The following is a 26,791-nucleotide window of genomic DNA, read 5'->3' as shown; positions in this document are numbered from 1 at the left end:
TAAGTTTGTAACTACCCGAAGCTGCACTTGGAATACATGCGAATCTGTTCTCTAGGCTAGTGGACTTTCATATTTTATGATTTGTCTTGTCAGTGCCTCTAGGATTATATTATTGTTTCCTGGAACTATGTGAATAATGGTTTCTTCAGACAATAATATACCGTCCATTAGTTCCCATTTCCTTATCTAGGCATCACTATTCATTCCAAGTTGGATTCCTTTTTCATTATCCTAGACTTGTTGTGATTCGATGGCGTACGGTCATACTGTACTGCTTCAAGAGGTAGCACCTCGTTTTCATCAATTAGCCCCACATTATTATTATCTACCAGCTATGGTTTATAATTATGTACTTCAACTATTATATTTTCTACTTCTTTTATCAGGGAATAAAATATTGCCTCCATCATCAATTTTTAATTCTATTTTTATTTACTTTTCATGCTATCCAATGTCCATTGCAGAGTTTTCCGAATACGTTAATTTAATTCAATTAAATTTAAACAAAATTCAGTAAATCAATTCGATTGGATTGAAGTTGAGAAGATTTTCTCAAAAGGGTATTCATGACTTTTCGTTTTTTCTATTCTGTGCAAGGAATGAATAGGACCCAAAAACAGCACCGAAGTTGAAGGAGCGCGGGAAGCGGAGTTGAAAAGCTAACAGTGGCGGACAATGAAAACTAAAAAGTGCACCGCCACGTAATCTTCACTCTCAAGTCAAGAGAAGAGATATTTTCGATGCGCGAAAAAAAAATATCTGCTTCTCCTTGGTGATAGTCGGCTTGTTTACCTGACGTGGCAACTGACACGTGTAAAAGCGGTGACAACTGTAACTTTCTTTTGTCCTCAAAGGCCAAACCCACCTCCATTTCATCACATATTCTACTTCCTCTCTCTTCCGTTGCGTCCTATCTTCTCCCTCTATGTCTGTATATCTGCCTCTAAATCTGCCCTCTAATCCTTTAATTTAGTGAAGATATAGACATGGAAGGTTGCAGAAGTGAAATTCGGGCGCGTTCACAATCTTCTGAATCAACGGGCGGCGATTCAGGCGATTTTGATCCACAGGTAAGACACTTGATGTATGCTAAGTTTGAATTATAGATAACTAAACCAGACTAACTGGGGAAAATACAATTTTTTGGACGAGAATCAGATTTTTTTATCTTTTTTAATTATGAAATATGCTAATAACTGGAGAAAAATTTTTCCTGGACTTTCAGAAATATAAATTAAGCAAATTAAAATAAAATTTTCGTGCTATAATTTCTTTTTTTTTTTTTTTTTTTAAATTTATATTTTGAGATAAAACGTGCTTGAATTCATTTTGCTTGCTTTCCTTTAAAAAGATCTGTTCTTTTGCTTCACCTATTGACTTGTCGTTTGGGAGTTATCGCAACATCTGCCGTTTTGTGACGAAAAACAAGCATTTTTTGCTGATTAAAACGACACGTCCCTTTGCTCTATTAAATTACTGGCCATTCGCCTATTAAACCACATGTCGGCCCTTCTTGGTTGAACTGTCGCACAACGTTTCGTCTTTCTATCTGAAGAGACGCTTTCTGGTAAAGGACAAGCGTCAATGTCACTTTCTCAATCAACAGCCTGTAGTTTCTTTAGACATTACACTTAGCTAAACTTAATTATTTTTAATATTTTCTGCTCGTTCAATACGCTGCCGTTCTCTTCTTATCCTCTCGGACGACTTGCCGTGTGAACGACTACTTGTAAATTGGATATTCAATCAAAGAATCTGGTGAATCCTAAGACTTCTGATATTTCTGGTCCCAGGAAATATTTTCATTTTTTTTAGGTGAAATCTGCAAAATACAATTCTTGTTTGAACAATAAACATCTTATTCCGCGGCTGTTGAAAATTCTGGTTATATATAGTAAAGGGAGAATGGGAAATATATCTCTTGCGCTTGGGATTCACAGTGTAATCAGATGATTTTCATGCACTTGAAATAGTTCTTGCTAGTCAAAATAATTGAACTGTGATATGACCAGAAGTCAGCAGATTACTCTTAGATACTATCTCAGGATAAATAACTCCTTTTCACAAGCCCAAAGTTCACAAATCAACCAATTAACCATAAGCTGGGTAACTGTTATTTACTTGAATTCATGGAGTTATGTGATTGAACTGGAAGAGTTGATCTTAAGTCTGGTAGAATTGGTCTTCTCATTAGAATTGATACATTATTTTCTTGTCTTATTGATCAAATGCACAAGAAGAAGTTGATCAACTGGAAGCAGTAATTTATATATCCTACTTGTAAGAATTTTTCTCTGTGCCAAAAGAATATAGAGAAAAATGCAAAAAGATATCCTGTGGTTTCATACTTTTTGTCAAAGCCTGAAGTGAAAAATGTTAAACCACAATACTACATTATCTAGTTGAAGCTTTATACATGCATAGAAATAATTGAGAAGCTGGACCGGTTGTGGGTTGTGACTGTTGGTCCTTTATCAGATTTTACTGTTTTTTTATCAGGCCATGATATTAATGATATATTTTTTTTCTTTTTAAACTTTAATATCAGGGATTGCAGATGACAGAAACTATGTCTATAGAGTGGACAAACGAGAAGCATAGCCTTTACCTTAAATCCATGGAATCATCATTTGTAAACCAATTATATAACTCCATGGATCTTCTTGGTAGGCAATTGCAGAAGGAGATGTCAGATCCCGAATCATCACAGCAAGAACATAGTAACACTCGTGCTCCGTCTGGCCAGGTTGGAAACTGATCTCTTAGGTTTGCTTAAGCGACTTCCATTGTGTATAAACCCATGTTCTTCATGCAAAAATGTGTTTTTTATTGATGGAAACGCCTTTTTATGTTTTCTATCTTATTTCAACTTTCCTTCAGTTTAAGGTTCTTCGGGGTGGTTGCTGGCAGAAAATCAACTTTCAAAGGCCTGATTCACAAGCGAACATCACAAATGAACCCAATGGCGAACTGATAAGTCCATGGATCCAGCACTTTAGGCCTAGAAGAAAGCCTCAAGAAAGTGCTGCATCCCATAGACAAGCAACCAGCTCAAGCAGGAATGAGGTGACTTCCAGTGGAAAAGCAAATTGTTCAAAACATTCTCCTCTATGCCACTGCTATTCACGCAATCATGGCCTTCTTGACAGCAATACAGGTAATTTCAGTTAATTATATTTTGTTATATCTCTTAATAGATTCTCCTTCGGTTGTGTCAGCATTGGTTTTTCTGTCATGTATTACTTTTCAACTTCATAGTGTTGTCATCCCCTTTGTTTCATTATTGACCTTTTGAGGGGTTAGAAACATAAGTAAATCAGTGAAACTGAAGACCAAAAGTATGAGAACTGAATTTCTGGACATTGTAAGAGTATGTCTCTGGAGAATAATTCAAGTGTTAATACTATAATTACATGCATACTTAAAGCAACATCTTGATGTCAAAATATCTATACTGCTCTTGTTCTTACAGAGGTGTCCGATCAAAATTTTGTGGATGAAGTTTTTAAAAGTGAAAGAGGAAGCAGCACATGCAGCTCAAAAAGGATGAAAACTCAGACGATGGGTACTTCAATTAATGACCAGGAGCACACTAGCTCACATAAAAATGAACTGTTGTAGTCCCACATTATCCATGTCTAGTTACTTTCACAGGTTGTTCCATTTGGAAAACCATCTGTGACAGAAGATACTGCTGAGAAGTGAGAAGTGTATTTCTGCAACTAGATAAATGATCTGCACCATTGACTGGCAATTAATGGACCTGGCTGGTTTGGTTCGGACGGCTGTTCTCTAGACCTGTGAAGAGATTGAAGGAACTCTGTTAACTTTACATTCTTGTAGCAATTCCGGATGGGTAGGTGGGTGCCAGTTCGAGGGATTTTTGAATAGCGGATTTGTCCATATGGTTACAATTGGCACTAGTTTTACGCTGCTGTGAGGAATCCTCTGTCACAGTGGTCTATGAATTTTTTTTTTTTTTTTTTTTTTTTTGTTCTCTGTATCTTTGCGGTGTGTTGGTAGTAGATATTTTATATTCAGTAATGAAGGTGTGTATTTAAGCTACGATTATCATTTCAGAGTACCATTCCTTGTACATAATGGAGAACCTTGCCATTGATTCAGCTAACTTTTCTTTTTCCACTGGAAAGTTTACAGTTACAAGGCTTTGCATATTTGTTTGGATAAAATATTTTCATATTGTTTTTTTTTTATGAGAACCATGTAATCCACATACGAGAAAAGGGCATAACCTTTGTGCTTACAAGAAACAATCTCTTCATGTAAATGGGCTGTCTTGCATTTCTAGCGCATGGGGACTGACGGACACACGGCGGTAAGGATGGCCTTTTTTCACGTAGCACGTACTCCATCCGTCCCGTGTATATATTATATAGCATATATCCCATGTATATATTAAAAAGTATATAGGTTTTCTTTTTTTAATTTGTCCTCATTTTTTATTTCGAAAAATCATTTATTGTGTATTTTTTAATATAATATACATTTATATTTCCAATTATATATATATTCTTTAATATTAGCATAGGGATATTTTAGAAAAAAAACTATACAAAAAATACAATTTAATTATATTAATTAGTTTGCTTTAATTCATTTGAAAGACGAATTAAGCCTGTATATATAAGATAGAGGGAGTTACATTTAGTTTTTTTGACTACCTTTATTGTTTATAGTATTCGGCTATATTAAGCCACGTGGTTCGTTTTCCAAAAGAAAGGAAGCCCTTCGCTTCTTTGTTTCAATTTAATGTCAGTTTTCAGGAAAGGAACGTAGAGTTGAAATTTCCTGACCCAAAAACGTCTTCGACTTGGAAACAAAATGCTTCAGCCCTAATTTATAACGACCCGCACATCCTTAGGTTTCGTTCTCTGTCCAAATTCGCGCCTTATCATCCAATTCATCAATAAGGTTTGCGCTTCCCTGTCTTTGATTGTTTCTTTCTTAGGGTTTCAAATTTCAAATCCTCTCTTCAATCGTGTAATCCCCTGAAATATTCAAGTTTTGGTTCTTTTCATTTCTTTTGATTCTTCAAAATTGGGGTCAATTGGCTCTATTTACAATGCCACCATTCATGTCGTCCTCCAAGGCAGTGCGGTCCTTGATAACGAGTAAAAATGTTGCCGAATATTTGATCAGGTCAGCGAAAAATAATTCTAGATTTGATCGGATTCGATGTTATAGTAGCATTGTTGGCATCTCAGCCCCTTCGGTCGGTGAAGTAATTGATAGGAAGAAGAATTTTAGTTTCACATTGGGAAGCTTATATAATAACGCCAGTGCTGCTCAGAAAAGACAGTTCCTTGGTTGCGGTGATGGAGAGGAAGGCGGTGTTTTATCCAAAGTTTATGAAGAAAGGCGCGTTCTAGGGTAATTTTAGCTTAAAGGGATTGCTTTTGTAATTACTGCTTTTTTTTTTTTTATTGTTGAATGAAATGGTTATATCTTTTGATCTGATATGAATGTTGATTTTAGGTATTCTCCGGAGCAGTTATTTGATGTGGTTGCAGCTGTTGACTTGTATCATGGATTTGTCCCTTGGTGTCAGCGGTCTGAGATACTGAAATACTACCCAGATGGATCATTTGATGCAGAACTGGAGATTGGTTTTAAATTTCTGGTGGAGAGTTATATTTCTCATGTGGAGTTAAACAGACCTAAGTTCATAAAGGTAAATCAGTTGTCTTTTCGTGTTAAAGATTCCGTGATACATGAACTATCTTCTACATTGTAATTGTTATGGACGTAAAACTCATATCATCTGATGTGAGGACACATTTTTAACTGAAGATCTGCGACCTATTCACTCTTGACCTGTTCAATGTCTCAAATGAGCATTTGGTATAAGAAGTACTAATTTTTAATTCAATGTAATTGAGATCAAGACGAGCATGAAGTTCAGAGTTTGCCAGCCGCACAGTGTTGTAATGAATCTGCTTGAGTTGACCAGGGCCTTAAGCGCATATATCCTGAAAATGCTAGTAACTTTGTTTGGTAATAAGTTGATGCCAGCTTGATAATGCTTCTTTATATCTCATGGTCTATATCTAAATCAGTTTAAAGTGTGATTGCTTCTATGGATTTTTCTTACATTTTGTGAACCTAAATATGTTATTAACACATTGTTATTAAAGTTTTTATTTCATTAAAATTCCTTTGGTGTATGGTTATTGACAATTATTTTTCATTCTGCTTTACTTCCAGACAACTGTGTCAGATAGTACAATTTTTGATCATTTGATAAACATTTGGGAATTCAACCCGGGACCAGTTCCAGGAACTTGTGACCTTCACTTTTTTGTGGATTTTAAGTTCCAGTCTCCACTTTACAGACAGGTACATTCAGATCCTCTGTTTTTAATTGGTTTTAGGTTTTATAAAGCACCAATATACAGCAATATTCCTGAAAAACTTTGAGAATATGTGTTCTATCTCAAAATTACAAAAGAATGAAGTAATCTGTTGATAGGTTGAGATATTTTGTATTCAGGTGTGCATTATATGATATATGCACATATATGATTTAGAAAATTGCTCTGGTGTCTAATTAGTTCTAACCAAAAATGGTTCTATACACCCAGAATGCAATTTACACTTACCATATGTGTGCTGAGCATAGTTGTCAAATCGAGAATCGAAATCCCTATTTTTTGAATTGAGAATCGAATCGTATCATAAGATTCGATCGTTCAATTAAAAATTATTAATTTTATTCAAAAAATATTAAAAATCAAAAAGCAAATCATAAAATAAAATTGAATTGAATGACATATAATATGTCAATACCTGATTGTAATTGCAGAGAATATAATAGTAATTGTGTGAATTAGTTTGGACTTTAATTGTAAATATTTTGTTTCCTCGTGACGTGACATTGATTAAAGTGCACTAGAAATAGTCTACTATGTGTACATGGAAAAATTAGTCGTTTCTCCTCTAGTAATATATGTTCAATTCTCTCTGTTTAATTATTTTTATGGCTTTATTAGACAATGCATGGAGCAGTTTTCTCTTTTATTTTGCTTTTTTCCAATTGATTTCTGAAGCATGTGAATCGACCGATTCATTGCGATGCAACCGATTCATCACTGATTCAGGCTTATTTCCGATTCTACACTAAGATCCGTATCATTTTCCATTAGATTCGATACGAATCGTACTATTCTAACAACACTAGTGCTGAGCACTTTGTTTGTCTGCTCCAATAATTATTGTTGCTTTTAGCCTGGAAGTTAAATTCGGACTGCAGAAATCAATCTATCATAAAAACCAATATCATAAAAAGCTTCCAATATGAAGTGGGAGGTATCCTCACTCAATGACAACATTCAAGTTCAAAAAGAAAAATTTCTGAAGAAGTCTGTGTATGCTGCGCACATGCTAAACAAGCAAATAATTATACACCTATCCCCAAAAACTAATATCATCAACATAAAACGTGAATGATGTTGGATTATATGAAATTTTAGTTGGCATATCAGGTACTTTTTCTGAGGGTATGCCACTTACTAAGTAAAACCCTAAAGTACATAATAAGGCAGGAGGCTTTTATATCTCACTTTCCAGAATAAATAGAAATGTAGTTTTGATAAAGAAATAATGTTTTTACTCGTAGAAATTTTTTCCTCAGCTGCTTATGTTAATCTATATGGAACTTGAAAAGATGTGAATGACATTACACATGCATCTTTGTAAAATGTTGGCATATGGAAATTGTAGAACTAAGAACATTCATATCAACAGACACATCTAAAAACTTGTTGAAACCAAATTGCATGTAGTTATACAATGAAAAAGAAGAAAAATTCTAACATTGCACTAAAAAGTTGTTGAAACCAAGATTGTATTACCATTTTGTAATAATCTCAAGAGTAGATTGCTTGCACGCTTTCAAATTGTATCTGGTAGTTGTACAATGGAAAAAAAAGCCTAATATTGCCAATGTGCAAAATCACTATTGAAAATGTTTTGAGACTCATGAGAACATCATTTTCTAACAAAAATTGTGAAGCACTAGTCCTTGGAATTTCCTAAAGCACTAGCTTTCGAAGAGTCATGAAAATTGGATTTTGGAAATAGAAACTGCACAATTGACTATGTAGTTACTACAGACTCATTTTCATAATTTGGATAATATTGGATTACACAATGAATGTCCAATCAGAAAAACCCTGACTTTCCCCGCACTTATAAGGAGTTCTGTTGTACAAAAAAAAAAAAAAAAAAAAAAAAGGAAGATGGAATTGTATAACCAATTGTTACTTTCCTATAAAGATCTAATTCTTTAATAGATCAAATGTGTTAATGAACAATGATCTATTTGTGGATGAATGATGCCTTCTTTTCTGCTTTCTTTCATCCTACTAATAATTGGTTCAACGGTTTTATTATGTTAGTATAGATTAGAATTATAGGTTGCTGAAGAAAGATGTGAGAATCATGGTCAATGTCTCATGCTTCAACAGCGATCCATGTATTTAGAAATGGGATGCTTCACAATATGTTGGCACCATTCACATTCCAAATAGGTTCCTAAAAATATGTGGTGAATTTCAGTTCAAGGGATATTTAAGAAATTGAGGATCCTGATTTGGTGATGGCTATGTTTGACAGGTGGCATCCATGTTTTTCAAGGAAGTGGTCTCCCGTCTGGTTGGTTCATTCAGTGAGCGTTGCCGTTTGATATATGGACCAGGAGTTCCAGTACTTGAGAAATCATATGAGCAAAAAGCATAAAGCGTCTTATCACTCTCATTGCAGAAAGCCCTTCTGAGGGTCTTTGAAAACCATATGGGATCAGATGAACACTTTTACCATTCATTTTGCCATGTGGGTGGTTTTTGTTTTGTTCACTGCGCAGCTAATTGGTGCTCTACTGATTGTAATTCAGGGTTTTAATGCCTGCCTTTGCCAGTTACCCAGCAAGGAGGGAAAACGAAATATCACATTACCATTTTAGACGTGCTTTTCTTTTTCACTCGATTCATTGAGTTGTCTACTTGATTCGATCATCTTGAATGTATACTCTGCTTATGATTGGATTATTTATGCATGTACTCTTAGATAAAAAAGAGAGTAATGCAGCAATTGTGATAGTTTGTCAAAATGAACTGACTAAAATACAAGCAAAAGTTCCTAGATTCTTGGAGATATAGAAGAGCATATAAGTTATCATGCTTGCACGTCCCGATTTGAGTCTCCAACAATTATTTCAATAATTACATATGGACGAATATGCAAGCATATGTTTCAATAATTACATATGTTTCATGCTTGCATAATTTAAGTCTCAAACAATTATTCCAATAATTATATATATGATTTGACTTATGGAAGAATGTGCAAGCATACATTTAATGCTTGTTTGAGTAATAGCAATGAGATTCCCCGCTATGCTCAAAAAGCTAGGATTTCCAGAAGAAGATGCCATTCATGGATTTGGCCACCAGTCAATCAAATTCACTGGATTTGGCAATTCATTAGTATGAATGAATGTTATCAAACTATTAATGACCATGATATACGAGCTTCTTTTTTAATTTTTGATATATCTTCTAAATGTAAAGACTTAATTGCTGGAAATCTTTCAACAAAGATGTACAAATAAAACCAGGAGGGACAAGACAGGCCACTCGACGAACAAAGACAATTGAGAAATACCCTCGTTTTTCCTTGAGCCTAGGGACAATTATTTGTCTTTAACGCCGTCGTTTCAAGCTATTAGCGGATTTGAAAAGGATCAATAAGACTTATAACCCAAATATAGCCCAACCCAATTGAACTTTTAGGTAATATAAAGTTATCGTTGTCGTCCAATAACGTACATTTGAGTGAGTCGTTATAGATTTCTTTTTGTAGAATTTTGATTCTTTGCATTTATATTTTCAAATATTAAAAGGTACGAGTCCATGTGATTAGCTAAGTCAGAATCAACATTGAATATTCACTTTTCGGTTACGTTTGCAATCATGCAGTTTGAGATGAATTGATTAAAGCTTTCGGTGACGTAATAAATTCAATAATTGTGTGTAATTGATTCCCCTTCATTCTGGCTATACAAGTGGGGAGCAGATATTTTCTTTTCTTTTTTTTTTTTTTTTGGAAAATAATACAATTTGCTTCAAACATCGATATCGTAGTTTACAGCATTCTGAAATCAGCCACTCGTATGAAAGTAGAATATTTTGTGTTACATTTCAATTTTGTTTTAAATTCTATGTTAACCCAAGAAAAAAAAAAAAAAAAAGAGAGAAGAATTTAGGTAATGGATGACAGGCTATAAAAACATGAAAATGACAAATCTAGATCCACGAAGCATTATGCAATAGGAAAATAAAGGATTATGGCCAAATCTTTTGACGATGTTCAAAACTTTTTGGAGTTCATTTGTCCCCCAAATGTTGCCATCACCCAAGGCTTTATCATCACCTTTGCAAGCTCAAGCTCAAAAACTGCGTCTAAACCTAATATTCAAAAATGATATTGGCTTTCTTAATTACCCTTTTCTTAAAAAAATTTTATTTAGCTAGTATAAGTAGAAATGATAATACAAGTATTTCTTAAGCAGTAGGTAAAGTATTCGAGACCAAACCTGATCCGCTCTCATTCCTAAATGTGAGACTTAATGCCAAATGATATCAATTCAAATAACCGCGATTGAAATACGATAAATATCATTGTAATTGACTAAGAAGAACATAACAAGCGAGATTAAATTATTAGATGCGAGCTAATAAAAGGTGGAGGATAAAAATAGAGAGTTAATTGAATGATGATAAGGCTACTTTAACCATGCATAAGGAACTGATGATGGGAAGTTTAAATATTAGTGGAAACCGTAAGAGCTGTCATGATCTTGACCTTGTTAGCAAGATTCCATTTACCTATGGACACAATATCAATAATTCATTCACTTTAATAGATACTCCAGCTGGAAAATTGCGATGTGGCATTTTGAGATTTCATTTTACAGGATCTTGTTTGTTGCAGTGCAGATGATTAGATACTGATACTAATCCATCTTCTATTCTCAACCATAATTTTTACCTATTCATTCATATTATGATGAACAGCTAGCTAGCTATTAGAATATCTCCTTTTTTACTCTCTTTCTGCCGTATGTTACAAAATTGAAGCAATCATCAATCAGCAATCAACAAAGCCACCCTTTAGTTTTGCTTTTTATTTCTTTCTCTTATCTCTTTTTTCCTTTTCCTTCTCTTTCCTCTTTCGTTTTCATTTCTTCATTTTTATGTTCTTTTGTTAAACACTGTTTCAATTAGACAAATCTTTAACATGCTACTGATATCACGTCAGGAGTTCTAGTTTTTGTGATCTATTTTGTTTTGAATGTCAAAACTTTGTATAGTGGGAAGACAAGAACGTACAATTAATATTGCAAGTTGCAAAATCTGTTGATCAGATTTGCAGAAGATATATGCAAATGGGTTGTGAAAAGAGAGGAAGAAGATAATGAAGATAGAGTTGCCGACTTCAGATTGAACAGAAGAATACTGGATAAAGCATATTTGAGATGGGCATAAGTTTTACTCTGCACTGCTGGTTTGACTACTATCTAATTTAGGCTCAATCTTTTATTAACAATAGAAAAATATTAAAGAGTTTTAAATGCTAAAATTTTGGAGCTTTAATTCTTACTTTAAATTAAAATAAATGCGGGTATTAAAATTTTAAATGATCAGTGTTTTAAAAAAAATTCTAAAATGAGTATGAATATGAAATTTTTAGACGGATTTAACTATAAAAAATGTAAATTTTTCTCATCATCGATTTGATTGAGAGATGACAACAATTTTAGTGTTGGAAAAATTGGATCAGACATTCTCATTGTAAAGGATATTACCAAGAAAAAAAAAAAAAAAGGAATAATAAAGGTAAATATTTTTGCAATGGTCAAAAGGAATAATTGAAAATTTGATCTCTTTTGTTACTTTAATTGTGTTGTATCTTTTTGATGACTTGGCTTCAAAAAAAAAAAAAAATCAAAATCCAATAAACTGTGGTAGGGTAACCATTGGGCCTGCCCCCAGTTAAAAGTAGTGATAGTAGAAAGCTTGCGCAGACAGGACCCAACCCTACCTCCCTAATCCAACGTTTTTTCTATTTATTTATTTTTCCTGTTATGGATAATTTTTGAAATTTTGTTGTTTTTTTTGGCCATCATGCGAGACATGAAGTAGATAATATAATCTTAAAACCAAGGTACTCCTTTGGACCAAATGCTTCTTAATTAGGGATAACTTTGACATATCACAACTATTCAATAAAAAGAACTTACAGTTCAATGCCACGTATCATAATATAATTTTGAAAATGGTCAAATGCATTAATTCACCGATGTATTTATACAAAAAAAAAAAACCTTTCTATGGCACTTTCAACTTGCAAAAATTTTCTATTGAAAATTTTAACTTTTAAAATTATATCGATTAATCACATTTATTGGTAGTAACGGACCCAATCCAAATAGTTGGGGGCCAAAAAATAATTTTATTAACTAATTATAGGTGGCAGAACTAAAATATTTAGTTTTTCAAAATTTTTTTAAATCAAAATTTGATTTTTTTTTATTATTTTATGGTACCTTGTGTCCGCCCCTAAAACAAAATTTTTAAAATTTAGGTCAAATTTATGCATTGGACCTCCTAAAAACTAGGATCCTTAGTAATGCAATTGGCCAAATTAACCCTAAGGGTTTAAATAATAATTACTCTAATATTAACTAGTTTATATTTATTTAATTTATAATTTGGTGAATTATAATAAAATGTTCTTTTCACACATATGCTTACTTTAGATAAGAGCTTTTGCCCCTTAAGCAAACAAATCGAATCTCCACATAAATACATATATATATATATATATATATATATATTTTTTGGAATAAACCTCGTAATCTCTTATAATATACCAAATTTGGGAAACCTGCAATTGTATCTGAAAAGGATACTCACCAGTACCTTGTTAACGTTTCCCATATATATATATATATATATATATATATACATATGTTCAATGTATCCGTGACATTATTATGTTTTCTTTTTCTGGAGTTCTTTCAAAGAGTCATGAGAAATATTAACAGTATATGAACATGTACATGCACTGTACAGCAGACGCAAGATTAACGGTGGATGTGATAATGCTCTTTTCACCTCAAACAAATACTTATGTTCTTTATGTCTTTTTTCAACATCTATATATACAAAATCTTTATAGACTCTAACTTTGGCTGACAAATAGCTTGTTTTTATGCCTGCATTCAATTATTTCAGTTTCAAATAAGACTGCCTCTGACTCTAGGGGAAAAAAATCTCTCAAGTAGATTGTGTATTCGGTTGCCAGTTAATTATATAAAATTTTATTTCTTGGTACTAATATTTTGAATAAGCTATTTCACGAGAATCATAAATCAAGAATCCTCAAATAAGTTCGTGTAAAGCCTGCTAGCTAGTTAACATATAAATTAATTAAATTTTAATGTGATTGCAACAAATTTATGATTTTATCGTATAATTTAACTTTATGAAAAATGGTAGGAAGTTTGAATATTCCAATCAAGGTTGACGAAAAGATAAATATGCTAACCCAGACATTGGACAAGACTAAAAGGTTGAAGGTTCCCCCGAATCAACTGCACCGCCAAAAAATTGTCGCGTTGTAGAAGAAGATTGTAATAATCTCTAGCCCTAGCTAAACTGAGACCTTCCAAAATAGCCCAAAGTTGAGCATCTAAAACACAGGTCCAAACAGAATAAAACCACTCTTCCAAAGACACCGATCATCACGAGAAAGACCATGAGAGGTAAGAGATCCATCAGCATAAGTAAGTAAATATGAAAATTAAACTCTCTTACTTTTTTGTTTTATTATTATTATTATTATTATTATTACTAATATTTAGGGAAAAACTTAAAAATATGGTCGATATGCAATATCTAACCAATAGGAGTAAAACTAAAATAATATGATATACTTACCTAAACCAAATTCATAATCTCATGCATTGAATATACCAATGAAAATATGAATTTTTTAAAAGTTGTTCCTATTTCATCTTTTTGTTTTTTGTTTGTTAGTATGTAATAGAGAGATTATTCATTAACTATCCTTATCTCACTTCACGTTTACTTAACAATGACCAAATTTAGGATAGGAGATAGGGTGTGTGTATAGGGAGATTTGATGGCTTGCGTTTAAGTTTTTATGCTGTTAAGTTTTTTCTGAACAAAATTAATAAAATACATTTAATTTATTGATAAAAAAAACTATCTTATCCCGCATTATTTGGTAATAGTTAAATTGGAATAACAGTATATATATAATCGTATTTATCAACTTGTGAAATCATGCAAAAGAGTATTCTTTTTTTTATGACCTCCACCGTATGATTATTTTTCTTAGTTTTCCCTGATTATAATTAATTATTAATAAAATTCTTCAATTTTCTCATAATAAAATTATTATTTTTCCTTCTTATTGCAATTACCCTTAAAATTTAGCTTAAAACTTCTAAAATTATGACAATGGTTCCTCAAAACTTCTTATCTTATAAGTTAAATCCTTATATTTTACACTAGTATTCACTTGTAAATTTCTGTTATTTGAACTCTAACCCTTTCAATTCAACATTGTAGTTGCAGTCCTAATTTACCCATTCAAAGTTACAATTATTAATCTATACAAATATCAAACAGAAATCAATATTCTTGAGGAAATTTGCCAGAATTTAAACAAGAAAGTTTCGAAAAAAGAAAAAAGAAAAAGAAACAACTCGATTAGATATGTTGGAGAAACACAAGGCAAAAGAATGATAAAATACACTCTCAAATACACTGGTAGAGTGGAGTAAAGGCTTGCGTTGAATGGGTTCCTGACACGTACTTTCTCGACCATAGTGCATATTTCAGGTAAGAGTAACATCACAGTGCATATTTACGAAAATCAGACACATAGCACCATATCACTGCATTTTAGTCAGTGGCAATGTTAGTGGAAGTGGAATAACACAATAGCTATATACGTATAGTTTGTATGTCTCGATGACTTTTTACATTTAAAGAAAATTTTAAAACGACATACATAATGGTACGTAATTAGAGCATCCCTACCAACTCTACAACACTCAAAAATTGTTTCATTTAGGGTAACCGTATGCCTTAGAGCAAGTACGAACATGACACATGTCCTGTAGTATCTCAAAGAGATTTTCCCTGTCATGTAGACAAGGTGAAAGTCCGATTGGTGTCAATCCATCACACTCACTTCAAAAGAAAGAGTTGCATTTCAAGTCGACACGGGCTGATGGCTTCTGCTCTATTTTCAGCTCATGCATGATTATCTACGTTGAAGTCAATACCACAGTATCCATTTAAGCTGTACCGAGAAAAAGCATATGCCTTAAAGGCCAAACCAAATCTTAAGGATTGGTGAGATCTTGTAGAATCGTTACTAGTTGTGTTTAGGTTTTCGACAATGCCCAAGTATTATCTTGACAAACAACAACGTAAGATATGCGATTCTCGACGTTTTATAACAAGGGACGTTAATGTTGCTTCCTAACTCGTTCTAGTGCAATAGATAGCATTTTCGTTCTTTCCTTTTCCTAGTGGTTAGGACGATCCCCTTCTAGGTGAGTATCATGTGTTTATAGAAGAGATTAATATGCATGCATGTCTCGATCTACAATATGCTCGTTCCGTTGATTGATTTTGTCGGGCACTTCAAACGTTAGAAAGTTCGAAAAATATGTGGTAAATTATTTTTCGAAAAAGAAAGAGAGTCTAAAGAATCTCCAATCTCGGTTTTGAAGTTCTAGGATAGGAAATGCAATGTGGTAAACACAATGGTACAAATGATTGTGAAATGTTCTGACATCTCTCGTGCCATTAGTACTTTTCCATCAGGAATCTGTCTCTGACGAGTAAGAATATATAGCCTCCTTCAATCAAAAAAAAAAAAAAAAAATCATACGCATGCCCCATCACAGTGCAATGGATGATAGAACCCACCCACGATATATTGGATAACTTTTCAATTTGTTTTTTCCTGTCTCAACCACTTCTATTGGTCTTTCAATAATGATAGTCTCACACCTTTTAAAACCAATGAAAACTAGGTGTTGAACAAGCAACTTGACACGTTAGATTTAGTAGTCTAATGCTCTAAAAGTTGAAAATATTTATAATATATATTACCACCTAAATATTAATTATTCTATAACTACTAACTATATATTATATAAATAGGACTAAAATAATGTACTTCATTTATTTTCTATTAATTTTATTTAATATATAGTGCTAGAGTCGTACTCAAAATTAATTGTTACATCGCAATCAAACTTTAATAAATAGGGAGAAAAGGAACGTGGGCAGTTAGTACGGTAAATAACTAAACATATTCCATTGAGAGTTGGGATCCTTAAATTAAATCCTATGGACGGAAGGCAATGCATGTGATGTGCACATGTGCTATTGATTGATTTGGCTCTCCAACTTTATTGGATCTCTCTTTCTCCTCTACATAAGCAATGAAATGTCAATTCTATATGTGTATATATATAAATGCTTTTTCTCTGCTGCTTCTTCTAATTCCCCCTTCCCAAGTTAGAACAACGCGAGAAACTGCCTGGCTTAGTAATGTCTGAATAATAACTTTTAAGGCATGCTCATCTTAAGAGACAAATATTTATAATACTCAACTAATTTCCTTCAAAGGTATTAACAGTCATGGAATGTCTTGCTTAGATCAGATTAAATTGAATATTGCGAATTCGAATAAGTATGTTTGCTATTAATTAGAGATATGTTTTTACATTTTCTTCTTAAACCCCTTATAATATAATAATTCTAACTTGTTTCGAAACTTTTTATCTTATGTACTTCTTGGGCTTAATTTAAAATCAATGACTTATTATAAGTAAATTACTCGATTTAACGATTGGCAATTGGTTATGTCGATCTAAGTGTATATGAAACTCTATCAATTATCAAATGAGTAAATATTATTCCCTCTATCCCATATATAGATTTACTCTTCTTTTTATTCATTCCAAAATATAATCTTTTTTTTTATACCCTTAATTTTAGAAATATGTTTTAATACTCTAATATTCTGTGAAAGTGTAATAATAATAATAATAAATACACAGATACGCAGAACAACAACGGCAACCGCAAGTAAAACGAGAGGCCTACACCGTAGACACACGTGTGACAAAGAAAAGAAGTATGCTATTCGAAGTTTCTCGAAATAGAGCAGTAGGATTCCGACAAGTGTCAAAATCCAGCCAGCGTTGAGCTGACAAAAAATAATGAGTATATGGGATTGGTTGAACACAAAACGATTGGGTCCCAGGGTCGAGAGACTTCCACGTCGGCGTTTCCGTACAATCTGACAAGAACGGGACCCACAATAAAAGGGTTGGGACCAGAGGCAGAGAGGGATGCATCCTATGTGGAAGGTCGGAGATCTTAAAAATTTCCGACACTTGAGCTGTATGCCACTTCTTTAGGGTCCACCCGCCCCAGTCAGTAGCATTCTTTCTCCCATATTTTTCCAAATTTTCGTCTAACCTTTTCATTTTTCACCGATAATGACCCCATTAAGTACTAATCAACCATGGTTTATTACACCAATTAAAAGTTAATCATCTCCTCGTGTAAAGCGGGGTGTAGCTGACTAGGACACATCGAATCTTTGCAATTTATGTAGGGATGGGATAGGATAGGACAGTATATTCATTATTCGTATATCAAAGTCTTTAAACAATATATATAATTTTCTCATACATAAAAAGAAAAACACTTATTTCTATTTATTATTATTATTATTATTATAAAGATGTTAACGATGTAACCAATATTACAAACTCATGAGAGGCTTACACAAAGCCAATTTTATAGAAACAAACTAATCAAAGAGTTTGAGTTGGAAGAGATTACCGCCAACAATCGTGAATGAGTAGCATAGTTAGAAAAGATTAAAGCACCAGTTTTCAGCTGCATGCACCTTTCACTTCCAATGAATCCTTAAGGGATGAACTCAGATAAACTTAATGCTGAATCTTGCAAGTCAAGACTTTTATCAAGTTGGAGGAAACCATAACTGATGTTGCAAGCAAAAGTTTACTAGCATCCTGCATTAGAAATTATAAGAAGAAAAATAAATGACATTTTTGTATTTTTAATAAACCCAAGTTGCTTCTATGGTCAGATTTAACACCCCATAAAGAGTATAACTCACAATCCACAAATTTGTAATGGGATAGAGAAAATACCAAAACAAACACAGAGCAAGGAAGTTTTTCTTGAATTTAAATAAACAAATATGTAATACCCAAGAAAAAAAAGAAAGAACATATATATATATAAAAGAAGCTCGACGCCTAGTGAGAGATTTACTTGAATATGACCAGTCCTTTTAGTTGTTTCTGTTTAGACAATTGTGAAATGGATATTCTGCTCCTCTCCTATATAAAGATCATAAGAATTTACGAATGTATCGTTAAGACTATGGTTAGTGAATCTAACTAAAATGGATATTCTGCCCCTCCATGAGATTCCTCTTGATTTGTCGTCTTGATATATTAACTAGTCTTATAGGAAATTTTTCTTTCTTGCTTTCTTTTTAATGTCAATCGATCAAGATACCAACTAGAAATATTTACTATGCCTTTCACCGCTACACTTTGACGTTATATCTTGAAAGTCTTTAACACATTGTCATATTTTTCTTTTTAAAAATTTTTATTCAAATTGATTTTTATAATAATTTATATTCTTGTAAGATAAACAGTGTAATAAAATTGTTGAGACATGGTTGCACTACAACTGTGTTCGACAACAACTTTTTAAATAACTTTTAGTTAAACACTAATTTTTTATAATGTTCGGTAACATAATGTTTAAATTAACTTTTAGAGGTTAATGTAGCATTTTTATAGAAAGTTAACTTATATAACTTTACCTTTTAGCATTTTATGAAACGTTACTCAAACAGTTAATTGCTAAACACTACTAAAACAGCTAACAGCTATCAAAAAATTAATTTTACTAAACAAACCCTAAGTTTGGATAGAAATTACATAGAGGGAGTCGAACCTAGCACTATTAAGCTCAAAATATCAGTCTTTTATTAATTGTGCCAAAATGGAGAGGATATATTTTAATTTTCTATGGTTGTAGCCCAAAATTGAATTGTAATAAACACTTCCTCTGTGCTATATATATATAGGTCTAATTTGATTTTTGTTACAAATTAAGAAAAATTAATTAATATAATTAAACTGTATTTTTTTTGTATACCATATTAAATGATGTGTATACAATTTGAAATATTAATGTATATTAAATAAAGATATATTAAGAAATTAAATAATAAATGATGTTTTAAAAAGGAAAGAGTAATACATTTTTATACAAACGAAGAAGAAAAGTGAAGGATAGATACAATACGAAGTTATGAAGAGGAACAATTAAGAAAAATAGCACGTGTATGATTATAGTTTGACATGTGGAAGAAGCAATTCGAAGTCAAGAAGAAAATGCTAGTTATTTCTTTGCAATTTAGTATAGATTATATGGATATGGATTGGACGGTGGGCAATATATAATTGATATTAATTGCATGTCGTCCGACTACCCCTAAAGAAAATAAAATTAAATTAAAATAGTGCTCCAAATCTTTTTTTTTTTTTTTCTAAATTCCTACCTTAATGACAAACACAGAGGAAACATTTTAAAATTTGCCGAATAAATTATAAAAAATTTCTAGACATTTTCTTCCATTTTCTAGTAAATTCAAGAAAAGGTGCAAAATAGTATCCTTACATTAAAAACAAATATTGAATTTTAATAAGCTAGCCTAAAATAGTATGAGAACAAAATATGTATATTGCATGTTGAATAATCACTTTTAATTTTTAGTTAACCTTTTAAGTAATTGGGTGAAATAATAAATTATTTGTTTATTTTTTTAAATATGATAAAAAATTATCAGGTTTCATAAATTGATATATATAAAAAAATAAGTTACTATATATATATATATATACATATATATAGTTTGACAGAGGATATTTGGTTTAATTAAGTGGCGGTCGTTGGTCTCACATATAGCTAAGCTGGACTATTCGTTTGTAAAAAGAAAGAAAAGTTTTCGAATTTGGTTTTTCTGCCATTTTAGGATTCTGTCATTAATTAGAATTTAAGTAAAAAATCCCAAAATAAATGAGAAAATAGAAAATATTGCAAATCCAGGTTAGAACACAGATTATATATGGGATTTGAAGTTAATGTTTTAAATTTTAAGCTTTGGATGTGAAAATTCCGTGTAAAAATAATGTTCCTATGTTGTGGTTGGAGTTGTACGAATATCAATTGCCATATATATTCTCAAAAAAAAAAAGAAAATTACCAAATACAACATCAAACTTTTTTTTATTATAAAAATATTGTTGTTATCTACTTTGCCTTTTATCCTTGGGCACCTATAAATTGACATCACCGGCTCTCACTCTCTCTCAACAACGACAAACATCAGTAGAGCAAATCCTCTGGATTTTACTACAAATACTCTAGTTAACACATTCTCAAATAACCTACACTAAAATGGTGTGTGGGATTCTTGTTTATTTTATCATTTTTCTTCTTAGTTTATTCTCATATATAACGAAAAGAAGATGCAAACAAGAACGCCATAAAGGAATTAAGCTCCCTCCGGGTTCAATGGGTTGGCCTTACATTGGAGAAACTCTTCAACTCTACTCCCAAGACCCAAATGTATTCTTTGCAGACAAACAGAAAAGGTTTTCAGTTCTTTCGCGATTCTTTTTTTTTAGTTATCCAGATTTACCGACTCCTCCTTTTTTTTTTTTTTTTTTTTTTTTGTGTGTGTGTGTGTTTTGAATTTTCTGTGCATGAAATTGAATGTGAATAAATTTCTGTATGTGTTGATTGATACAGATATGGAGAAATATTCAAGACCCATATTCTTGGATGCCCATGTGTGATGCTGGCTAGTTCTGAAGCAGCTCGGTTTGTGTTAGTGACAGAGGCTAACTTGTTCAAACCAACGTATCCTAAAAGCAAAGAACATCTAATAGGCCCATCAGCTCTCTTTTTTCACCAAGGAGATTACCATATGCGTTTAAGAAAGCTAGTTCAAAGTTCTTTGTCTCTCGATGCACTTCGAAACTTGGTTGCTGATATTTCAGCCATAGCTAACTACACCTTAAACTCATGGGATGCTGGCCATGTCATTGATACCTTTCAAGAACTGAAAAAGGTTGGTTGAATATACTATTAACCTTCTTAAAACTTGTAGCTTTTTACATATAAAAATATTTTCTATAAACTGTAGATGGCACACGCCTTCTCATAATTACTGGGTCTTTGGCTTTTGATTTCAGTTTTCTTTTGAAGTTGGTATTCTAGTAATTTTTGGGCAATTGGAGTCCCATTACAGAGAAGAATTGAAAAAGAACTACAGGATAGTAGATAAAGGCTACAATTCTTTTCCAACAGTCCTGCCCGGAACTGCCTACAAAAAGGCACTTACGGTAAGCTATAATTTAATTTAAGATATAAATAATTAACGTCATAATTTATAGTAATTGACTGATTGTCTGATTACAGGCAAGAAAGAGGCTGAACAAGATTTTGAGTGACATTATCAGCGAAAGAAAGGAAAAAAAATTACTTGAAAAAGATCTGTTGGGTTGTTTATTGAATTCAAAAGATGATAAAGGACAAGTACTAACCGATGATCAAATCGCCGATAACATTATCGGAGTTCTTTTTGCTGCTCAAGATACGACGGCCAGTTCCCTGACTTGGGTTGTTAAGTACCTCCATGATAATCCGAAGCTTCTAGAGGTTGTCAAGGTACGATCTATATGGAAACCCAATTAAATCATCGACAAGGTCTTTGTTTCTTGTCTCTATCGTCTTTGATATACTGTTGAGAAGATGGTGATGGTACTAATTCTTACTAATTAATGGTGATTCTTTCTTTTTCAGGCTGAACAGAAGGCAATTTACGAAATGAATGGTGAAGGTAGTCAACCATTAAGTTGGAGTCAAACTAGAAGCATGCCCTTTACTCAAAAGGTCAATAATTTTTCTAGATTTTAATTATTTATCATACGTGAGATTATAAATTTTATTGGTACAAAAACATTTAGGCGGGTTATATCAATCTTGGAATGAAATTATTCTCACACTTAAAAAGGATATAAAAATACTTAAGAGAAAACAAATATAATTATGTATATACTCTCTATTTCATCAACGGCAGTGGTGGATTATGAATTTTTTGTCTGCTAAATATAAAATAGAAAAATATGGAAACACGGTAGTTGTCCTAAAATTTTTATATTTTATGGACTTTCAGGTTGTGTTAGAGAGCTTAAGAATGGCAAGTATTATATCTTTTACCTTCAGAGAAGCAGTGGCAGATGTGGAATACAAGGGTAAGAAGAATACCTCTGATTGAGGTTTTTTTTTTTTTTTTTTTTGTTTTTTTTTGAGTGTTAACTCTTAAAATATTTAGTATAAATATAAAAGAATACCATTAAGATGGTCAAATGGAAAAGTATATAACCTAAGTATTCCTATGGGAGAAACAAGGTCAAATTGAATTCTATTGGACCATGCTAATTGCCATGATTATTTAACCATTTATCATAGAAATTGACATTTAGGGAAAATGACTTGTATGTAATGAAATGTGACAGGGTGCCTGATTCCCAAAGGGTGGAAGGTGATGCCTTTGTTCAGGAACATTCATCATAATCCAGAATATTTTAGTGATCCTCATAAATTTGATCCTTCAAGATTTGAGGTAAAAAAAATCAAGTAATTCATATTTTCTTCTTTCTTCTTAGCCAATCAGATATCTATGTACTGAATTCCTATTTTTAATGTTGAATTTTGTGCAGGTTGCACCAAAACCCAATACATTTATGCCATTCGGTAGTGGGGTTCATGCTTGCCCAGGAAATGAGCTTGCCAAGCTGGAGATGCTTATCATTACCCACCATTTGGTCACCAAGTTCAGGTATTGTTGATTGACAAAAAATCATAACTATTTTGACCATTTTAATTGGTGAAATCAATATTAGATAACCTAATTTAAAGCAAATGTAAAGGAAAAAGGAAATTATTGGTTGCGATTCTTTGATTTTTTTAGTGATTGGTAATGTTCAGTAACTTTTTGCAATTCTTGATTGCAGGTGGGAACTGGTGGGATCTGAAAATGGGATTCAGTATGGCCCATTTCCTGTGCCTATTCATGGTCTTCCAGCAAGATTTTGGAAAGAATCCACTACCAAGCTTTGATGCTCTCAGGATAAATAACCTGACGTGCCAATTGCCATCACCTCCTTTTTTAACAATATAATTTGTATTTTTTTTTTTTTTTTTGGCTAAGCATTTCTTATTTTTACTCTTTTAGATTCCAGCAATGTATCCCCAATCAAAAAAAAAAAAAAAAAAAAAATCAATTATTTTGGGATAGTAAGATTTTTTTTTACACTTCAATTTTATCTTATCCCATTCAACCCTTTCTGTATTTTGCATCTTCTAAATTGATTATATGAAATATAATATATGATATTTCCAAAGGGTCCTGATGGAGCAAACCAATTAATCTAATCTAATATCTTTACTTTGACATAAAGGAGACTTGTATTTTTGCATCCTCGCCATTTTTTTTTTTTTTTGTACTTTTTTTGGATGGAGAGCGTCTCGCAAAATGAATTAAGGACATGACTTTTTTTGGTTAAAGCCAAGTGTCAATATGAGGAGAGAATATGCATACCCACCCCTTGGGACTGTCACAGGCTATGAGAAAGCCATTTGTTGGATTCTGATTGGCCCCGGGTTTTGTTTGTCTCTCATCTTTGGCTGAAGAGCGTCCTTCCAAACAACACCAATATTACTGCTGGACCCTACTGAAGATGTGGCTACTAGAGGCGGATAGCTTAAGCGCAAGGATTTCTTTTTTTTTTTTTCTTTTTTTTTTCTTTTTTTTTGGGAATTTTGGAAGGAGCTGAGCTGAGCTGAGCCCCAGTAATCCTTCTCTGCCTACACAAGGTTTTCTCCTGCTGATAGTGCCCGTTGTGTCTTGGCTCAAGCAGTCATATTCATGGTTTGCTATATGTTTTTCATTGTTTTTCTCATTTCTCATTCAAATCCTGCACTCTTAATACAGATGCTAAGAAATATTTGGCCTTGTCCACAAGAAACAAATACCATCATCCATCGACTTTATCTCGAGTATTTATGTGAATTAAGGGGTTTATTTGTACAGAAATAAGATAGGAGCTCAGAGTAATGATTTTGCAAAATGGCATCCTGTCACGGTCAAATTACCCACATTGTACTTTCCTGGAACAAACAGCATTGGTTTCATATCTGATTGTGCTTTAGAAAATTATCTACATCATCATATTACATAGATAACCCATGTATAGCAGAAGATAAAATACCATGTAATGTTAAAAAAATTGAAAATGAAGATGGAGAATTTTACTCTTCATTCAAAGACTAAATATCTTTTGTTACAGATGAATATTTCATAGCATTTAACCATAGTTACATACATCTCTGTTTTGCATTATTTTGCATTAGTTCATGTGGATGTGTATTTAAGAATTGCTGCAGTAATCCTTTCTTTGTCTCTGGTAGGAAATGCTTCCAATAAGACTCCATTTTTGTAGAAGTGGAAGAGGGGCACTGTCTGCATTAGTTCAGGTTCGTCAAAAGTCAATACAATCAAACACAATTAATAACCATATATGAATCTTCCATATTACCTTGATTCTAAGCCTCTCAGCAACCTCGGATTGCTCATCGTACTCGTCGATTACCTATAGTAAATAGCATTAAGCATTCAGTTACCCTGACTTCTTGAGAGTTCATCTATGTCCTCTTCATATGTAGGTAAAAAAGAACACTCACATTATGCTTTAAGAAAATGACTGCAGCCTCTTCATCACCAGCTCCCCTGCATAATTTTGCAAACCCCTGCTCTATATACTTGCAGCTTCCACAAGAAGTACGATAAAAATCTACCACAACTAAAGAACCAGTTTCTTTGGCTTTTTCAATAATTTTTAAGAATTCTTCATCTGTTTTAAATTCTCTAACACAATCCGCAGGACAAAGATCTTCATCTTCATCAGATAATTCACCTGGATTGCCATCAGCCACACCTTTGATTCTTCCAGGTTGAAAAGTGTCACTTTTCTTTAGAAAATCCAAGCCTACTGTTTTAGAGATCGGTATAATTTTGGTCCAAACAAGACACGATTTGGTGTTACATCGCATTCTTGGAACTACATGAGGAATTCTAGAACCACATTTTCTATCTGGGTTGCTTCCCAAACCGAAAGAGGCATTGGAATATAGAATATTCTGCTTTTGCATCACAACATATAGTAACCCTCCAAAATAGCACAATCTATATATTCTGTATAATTTGAACAACTCAGGAAATAAATATCAAAAAGAAAGACCACAGGCCATTGATGTCCCAAAAATATTCTTTCTTTATCTCATTCCATCATCAACTGGAACAATTACAAACGACGAAACCAGAAAGTGAAAATCATTACTAAGTTGGAAGATCCTAACACATTGCATGCGGAATCAATAAAAATGTGGACATTCATATTATTTTCATACAATATATTAAAACTATATTGAAAATGGAAATCGGTCCAATATGGTGTTTTGATATGAATTTAGCAGCAGGAAGAAAATAATAGAATTTCAATTAATGTGTCGATTTGAGTAGTACCTGTTAAAATTGGAGACGAGATGTTTGCGCTTTTGCCATATCTGAAGCGATCCTTCGAAACTTCGAATGAGAAGATGACACGATACTCCATATCCAGTTTGTTCTGCCCGTTCATTTTCTATCCACACGAGTCTTACTTTTTCTATTTTTCTATTATTTTGTTTTTCTTAGGTGGGTTGGGCTAAGCTAAATATTTTTAGGTTGGGCCTATTATTTTGTATTTGGGTAAGCAAATAAAAATCTAGCCATACCAACTTTCAGGTTGGGCCTAAGGCCTTTTTTATATATATTTATGTCGGTCAAAATGGACTTTCTATTTTTACCATGCTGTCGCTCGAGGACCACCTGTGTTTCGGAAACGACACCGCACAATCATAATTTTCAGCCGCTTTTGATTTTCCATCTGAAGGATGGATTAGCAAACCGGCTTATTGAATCAGCTCTTTTTGAGTTGAATCTGGAGCGGTTTACCAGTGATTTGATTCATTTGATATTCAATTTTTTTTCCCTCGTTTTTATTTTTTAAAATTATCTTTTTATACTTAAATGAAGTTTCTCGAAAATAAGACAATTGATAAATAAATTTATAAAATCTAGAAGAGCAATTATAGAAAATTCAAGAAATAAAATCAAAATGAAAAAAAAAATAGAATATATATACAAAATGAAATGGATTGTTAATTACATATTTACCAACTAGAATATCAATTTAGTAATAAAAAATCTTCCATAAATATTCAATAATCATGTTATCTCAATCTTTAATTTTTGTCCATTTGACACTAAGTACAAGTAAAATAAATAATGAAAGTAAAAATTATGAGAAGAAATTTCTAAATTATTTTAAAAAAATTTACTTAATAGATAAAATTTAGAAATTTAAATATATATAAAATATTTTTATAAGATTTAATAATTTTATAATGAAAAAGGTGAAATAATA

The 26,791-nt window shown here is 32.4% G+C and overlaps 4 protein-coding genes across 5 annotated transcripts; 3 read left to right on the top strand and 1 right to left on the bottom strand.

Moving 5' to 3' along the window:
- Positions 1-82: 82 nt before the first annotated feature.
- On the top strand, positions 83-4,143 carry COR27 (cold regulated protein 27). The gene is made up of 4 exons (XM_012216267.4): positions 83-1,070; positions 2,549-2,746; positions 2,881-3,157; positions 3,473-4,143. Exons 1-4 carry the CDS (start codon positions 987-989, stop codon positions 3,619-3,621), a joined length of 708 nt encoding a protein of 235 aa, XP_012071657.1. The 5' UTR covers positions 83-986; the 3' UTR covers positions 3,622-4,143.
- A 583-nt stretch (positions 4,144-4,726) lies between these two features.
- Positions 4,727-9,208, top strand: LOC105633643 (Polyketide cyclase / dehydrase and lipid transport protein). The gene is made up of 4 exons (XM_012216269.4): positions 4,727-5,391; positions 5,497-5,692; positions 6,226-6,357; positions 8,635-9,208. The coding sequence occupies exons 1-4, from the start codon at positions 5,084-5,086 to the stop codon at positions 8,755-8,757; spliced, it is 759 nt and encodes a 252-aa protein (XP_012071659.1). The 5' UTR covers positions 4,727-5,083; the 3' UTR covers positions 8,758-9,208.
- An 11,346-nt stretch (positions 9,209-20,554) lies between these two features.
- On the top strand, positions 20,555-23,565 carry LOC105633644 (abscisic acid 8'-hydroxylase CYP707A1). Its single transcript, XM_012216270.4, has 9 exons — positions 20,555-20,851; positions 21,009-21,330; positions 21,455-21,604; positions 21,681-21,929; positions 22,065-22,154; positions 22,438-22,516; positions 22,781-22,887; positions 22,985-23,103; positions 23,279-23,565. Exons 1-9 carry the CDS (start codon positions 20,655-20,657, stop codon positions 23,382-23,384), a joined length of 1,419 nt encoding a protein of 472 aa, XP_012071660.1. The 5' UTR covers positions 20,555-20,654; the 3' UTR covers positions 23,385-23,565.
- Positions 23,566-24,566: 1,001 nt separating this feature from the next.
- LOC105633645 (Thioredoxin superfamily protein) lies at positions 24,567-25,986 on the bottom strand. Of its 2 annotated transcripts, none has more exons than XM_012216271.3 (4): positions 25,849-25,986; positions 25,008-25,618; positions 24,863-24,916; positions 24,567-24,786 (listed from the first exon to the last, which is right to left on the bottom strand). In XM_012216271.3, the coding sequence occupies exons 2-4, from the start codon at positions 25,473-25,475 to the stop codon at positions 24,679-24,681; spliced, it is 630 nt and encodes a 209-aa protein (XP_012071661.1). In that variant the 5' UTR covers positions 25,476-25,618; positions 25,849-25,986; the 3' UTR covers positions 24,567-24,678. The 2 variants fall into 2 exon arrangements, with proteins under 2 accessions (XP_012071661.1, XP_037491926.1); XM_037635998.2 differs by having other exon boundaries at positions 25,008-25,240; positions 25,849-25,975.
- Between the last annotated feature and the right edge of the window lie 805 nt (positions 25,987-26,791).

This window comes from Jatropha curcas, chromosome 9 (genome assembly GCF_041381405.1).
Source record: "Jatropha curcas cultivar XTBG-Jc1 chromosome 9, XTBG_Jcur_1.0, whole genome shotgun sequence".
Classification (NCBI taxonomy): domain Eukaryota; kingdom Viridiplantae; phylum Streptophyta; class Magnoliopsida; order Malpighiales; family Euphorbiaceae; genus Jatropha; species Jatropha curcas.
Note: the sequence above shows the minus strand (reverse complement) of the source record. Positions and strands in the feature narration are given on the sequence as shown.

Bases quoted from the DNA above. Each gene is read 5' to 3' on its own strand.
- COR27 (XM_012216267.4), top strand. From the start codon at position 987: ATGGAAGGTTGCAGAAGTGAAATTCGGGCGCGTTCACAATCTTCTGAA. The intron at 1,071-2,548 runs GTAAGACACTTG...CTTTAATATCAG, and splicing joins CAGGCGATTTTGATCCACAG to GGATTGCAGATGACAGAAAC. The intron at 3,158-3,472 runs GTAATTTCAGTT...TTGTTCTTACAG, and splicing joins CCTTCTTGACAGCAATACAG to AGGTGTCCGATCAAAATTTT.
- LOC105633643 (XM_012216269.4), top strand. From the start codon at position 5,084: ATGCCACCATTCATGTCGTCCTCCAAGGCAGTGCGGTCCTTGATAACG. The intron at 5,693-6,225 runs GTAAATCAGTTG...CTTTACTTCCAG, and splicing joins ACAGACCTAAGTTCATAAAG to ACAACTGTGTCAGATAGTAC. The intron at 6,358-8,634 runs GTACATTCAGAT...TATGTTTGACAG, and splicing joins AGTCTCCACTTTACAGACAG to GTGGCATCCATGTTTTTCAA.
- LOC105633644 (XM_012216270.4), top strand. From the start codon at position 20,655: ATGGTGTGTGGGATTCTTGTTTATTTTATCATTTTTCTTCTTAGTTTA. The intron at 22,517-22,780 runs GTAAGAAGAATA...GAAATGTGACAG, and splicing joins GGCAGATGTGGAATACAAGG to GGTGCCTGATTCCCAAAGGG. The intron at 23,104-23,278 runs GTATTGTTGATT...TCTTGATTGCAG, and splicing joins CATTTGGTCACCAAGTTCAG to GTGGGAACTGGTGGGATCTG.
- LOC105633645 (XM_012216271.3), bottom strand. From the start codon at position 25,475: ATGCAAAAGCAGAATATTCTATATTCCAATGCCTCTTTCGGTTTGGGA. The intron at 24,917-25,007 runs GTGAGTGTTCTT...TATTTACTATAG, and splicing joins TCATTTTCTTAAAGCATAAT to GTAATCGACGAGTACGATGA. The intron at 24,787-24,862 runs GTAATATGGAAG...GAACTAATGCAG, and splicing joins CTGAGAGGCTTAGAATCAAG to ACAGTGCCCCTCTTCCACTT.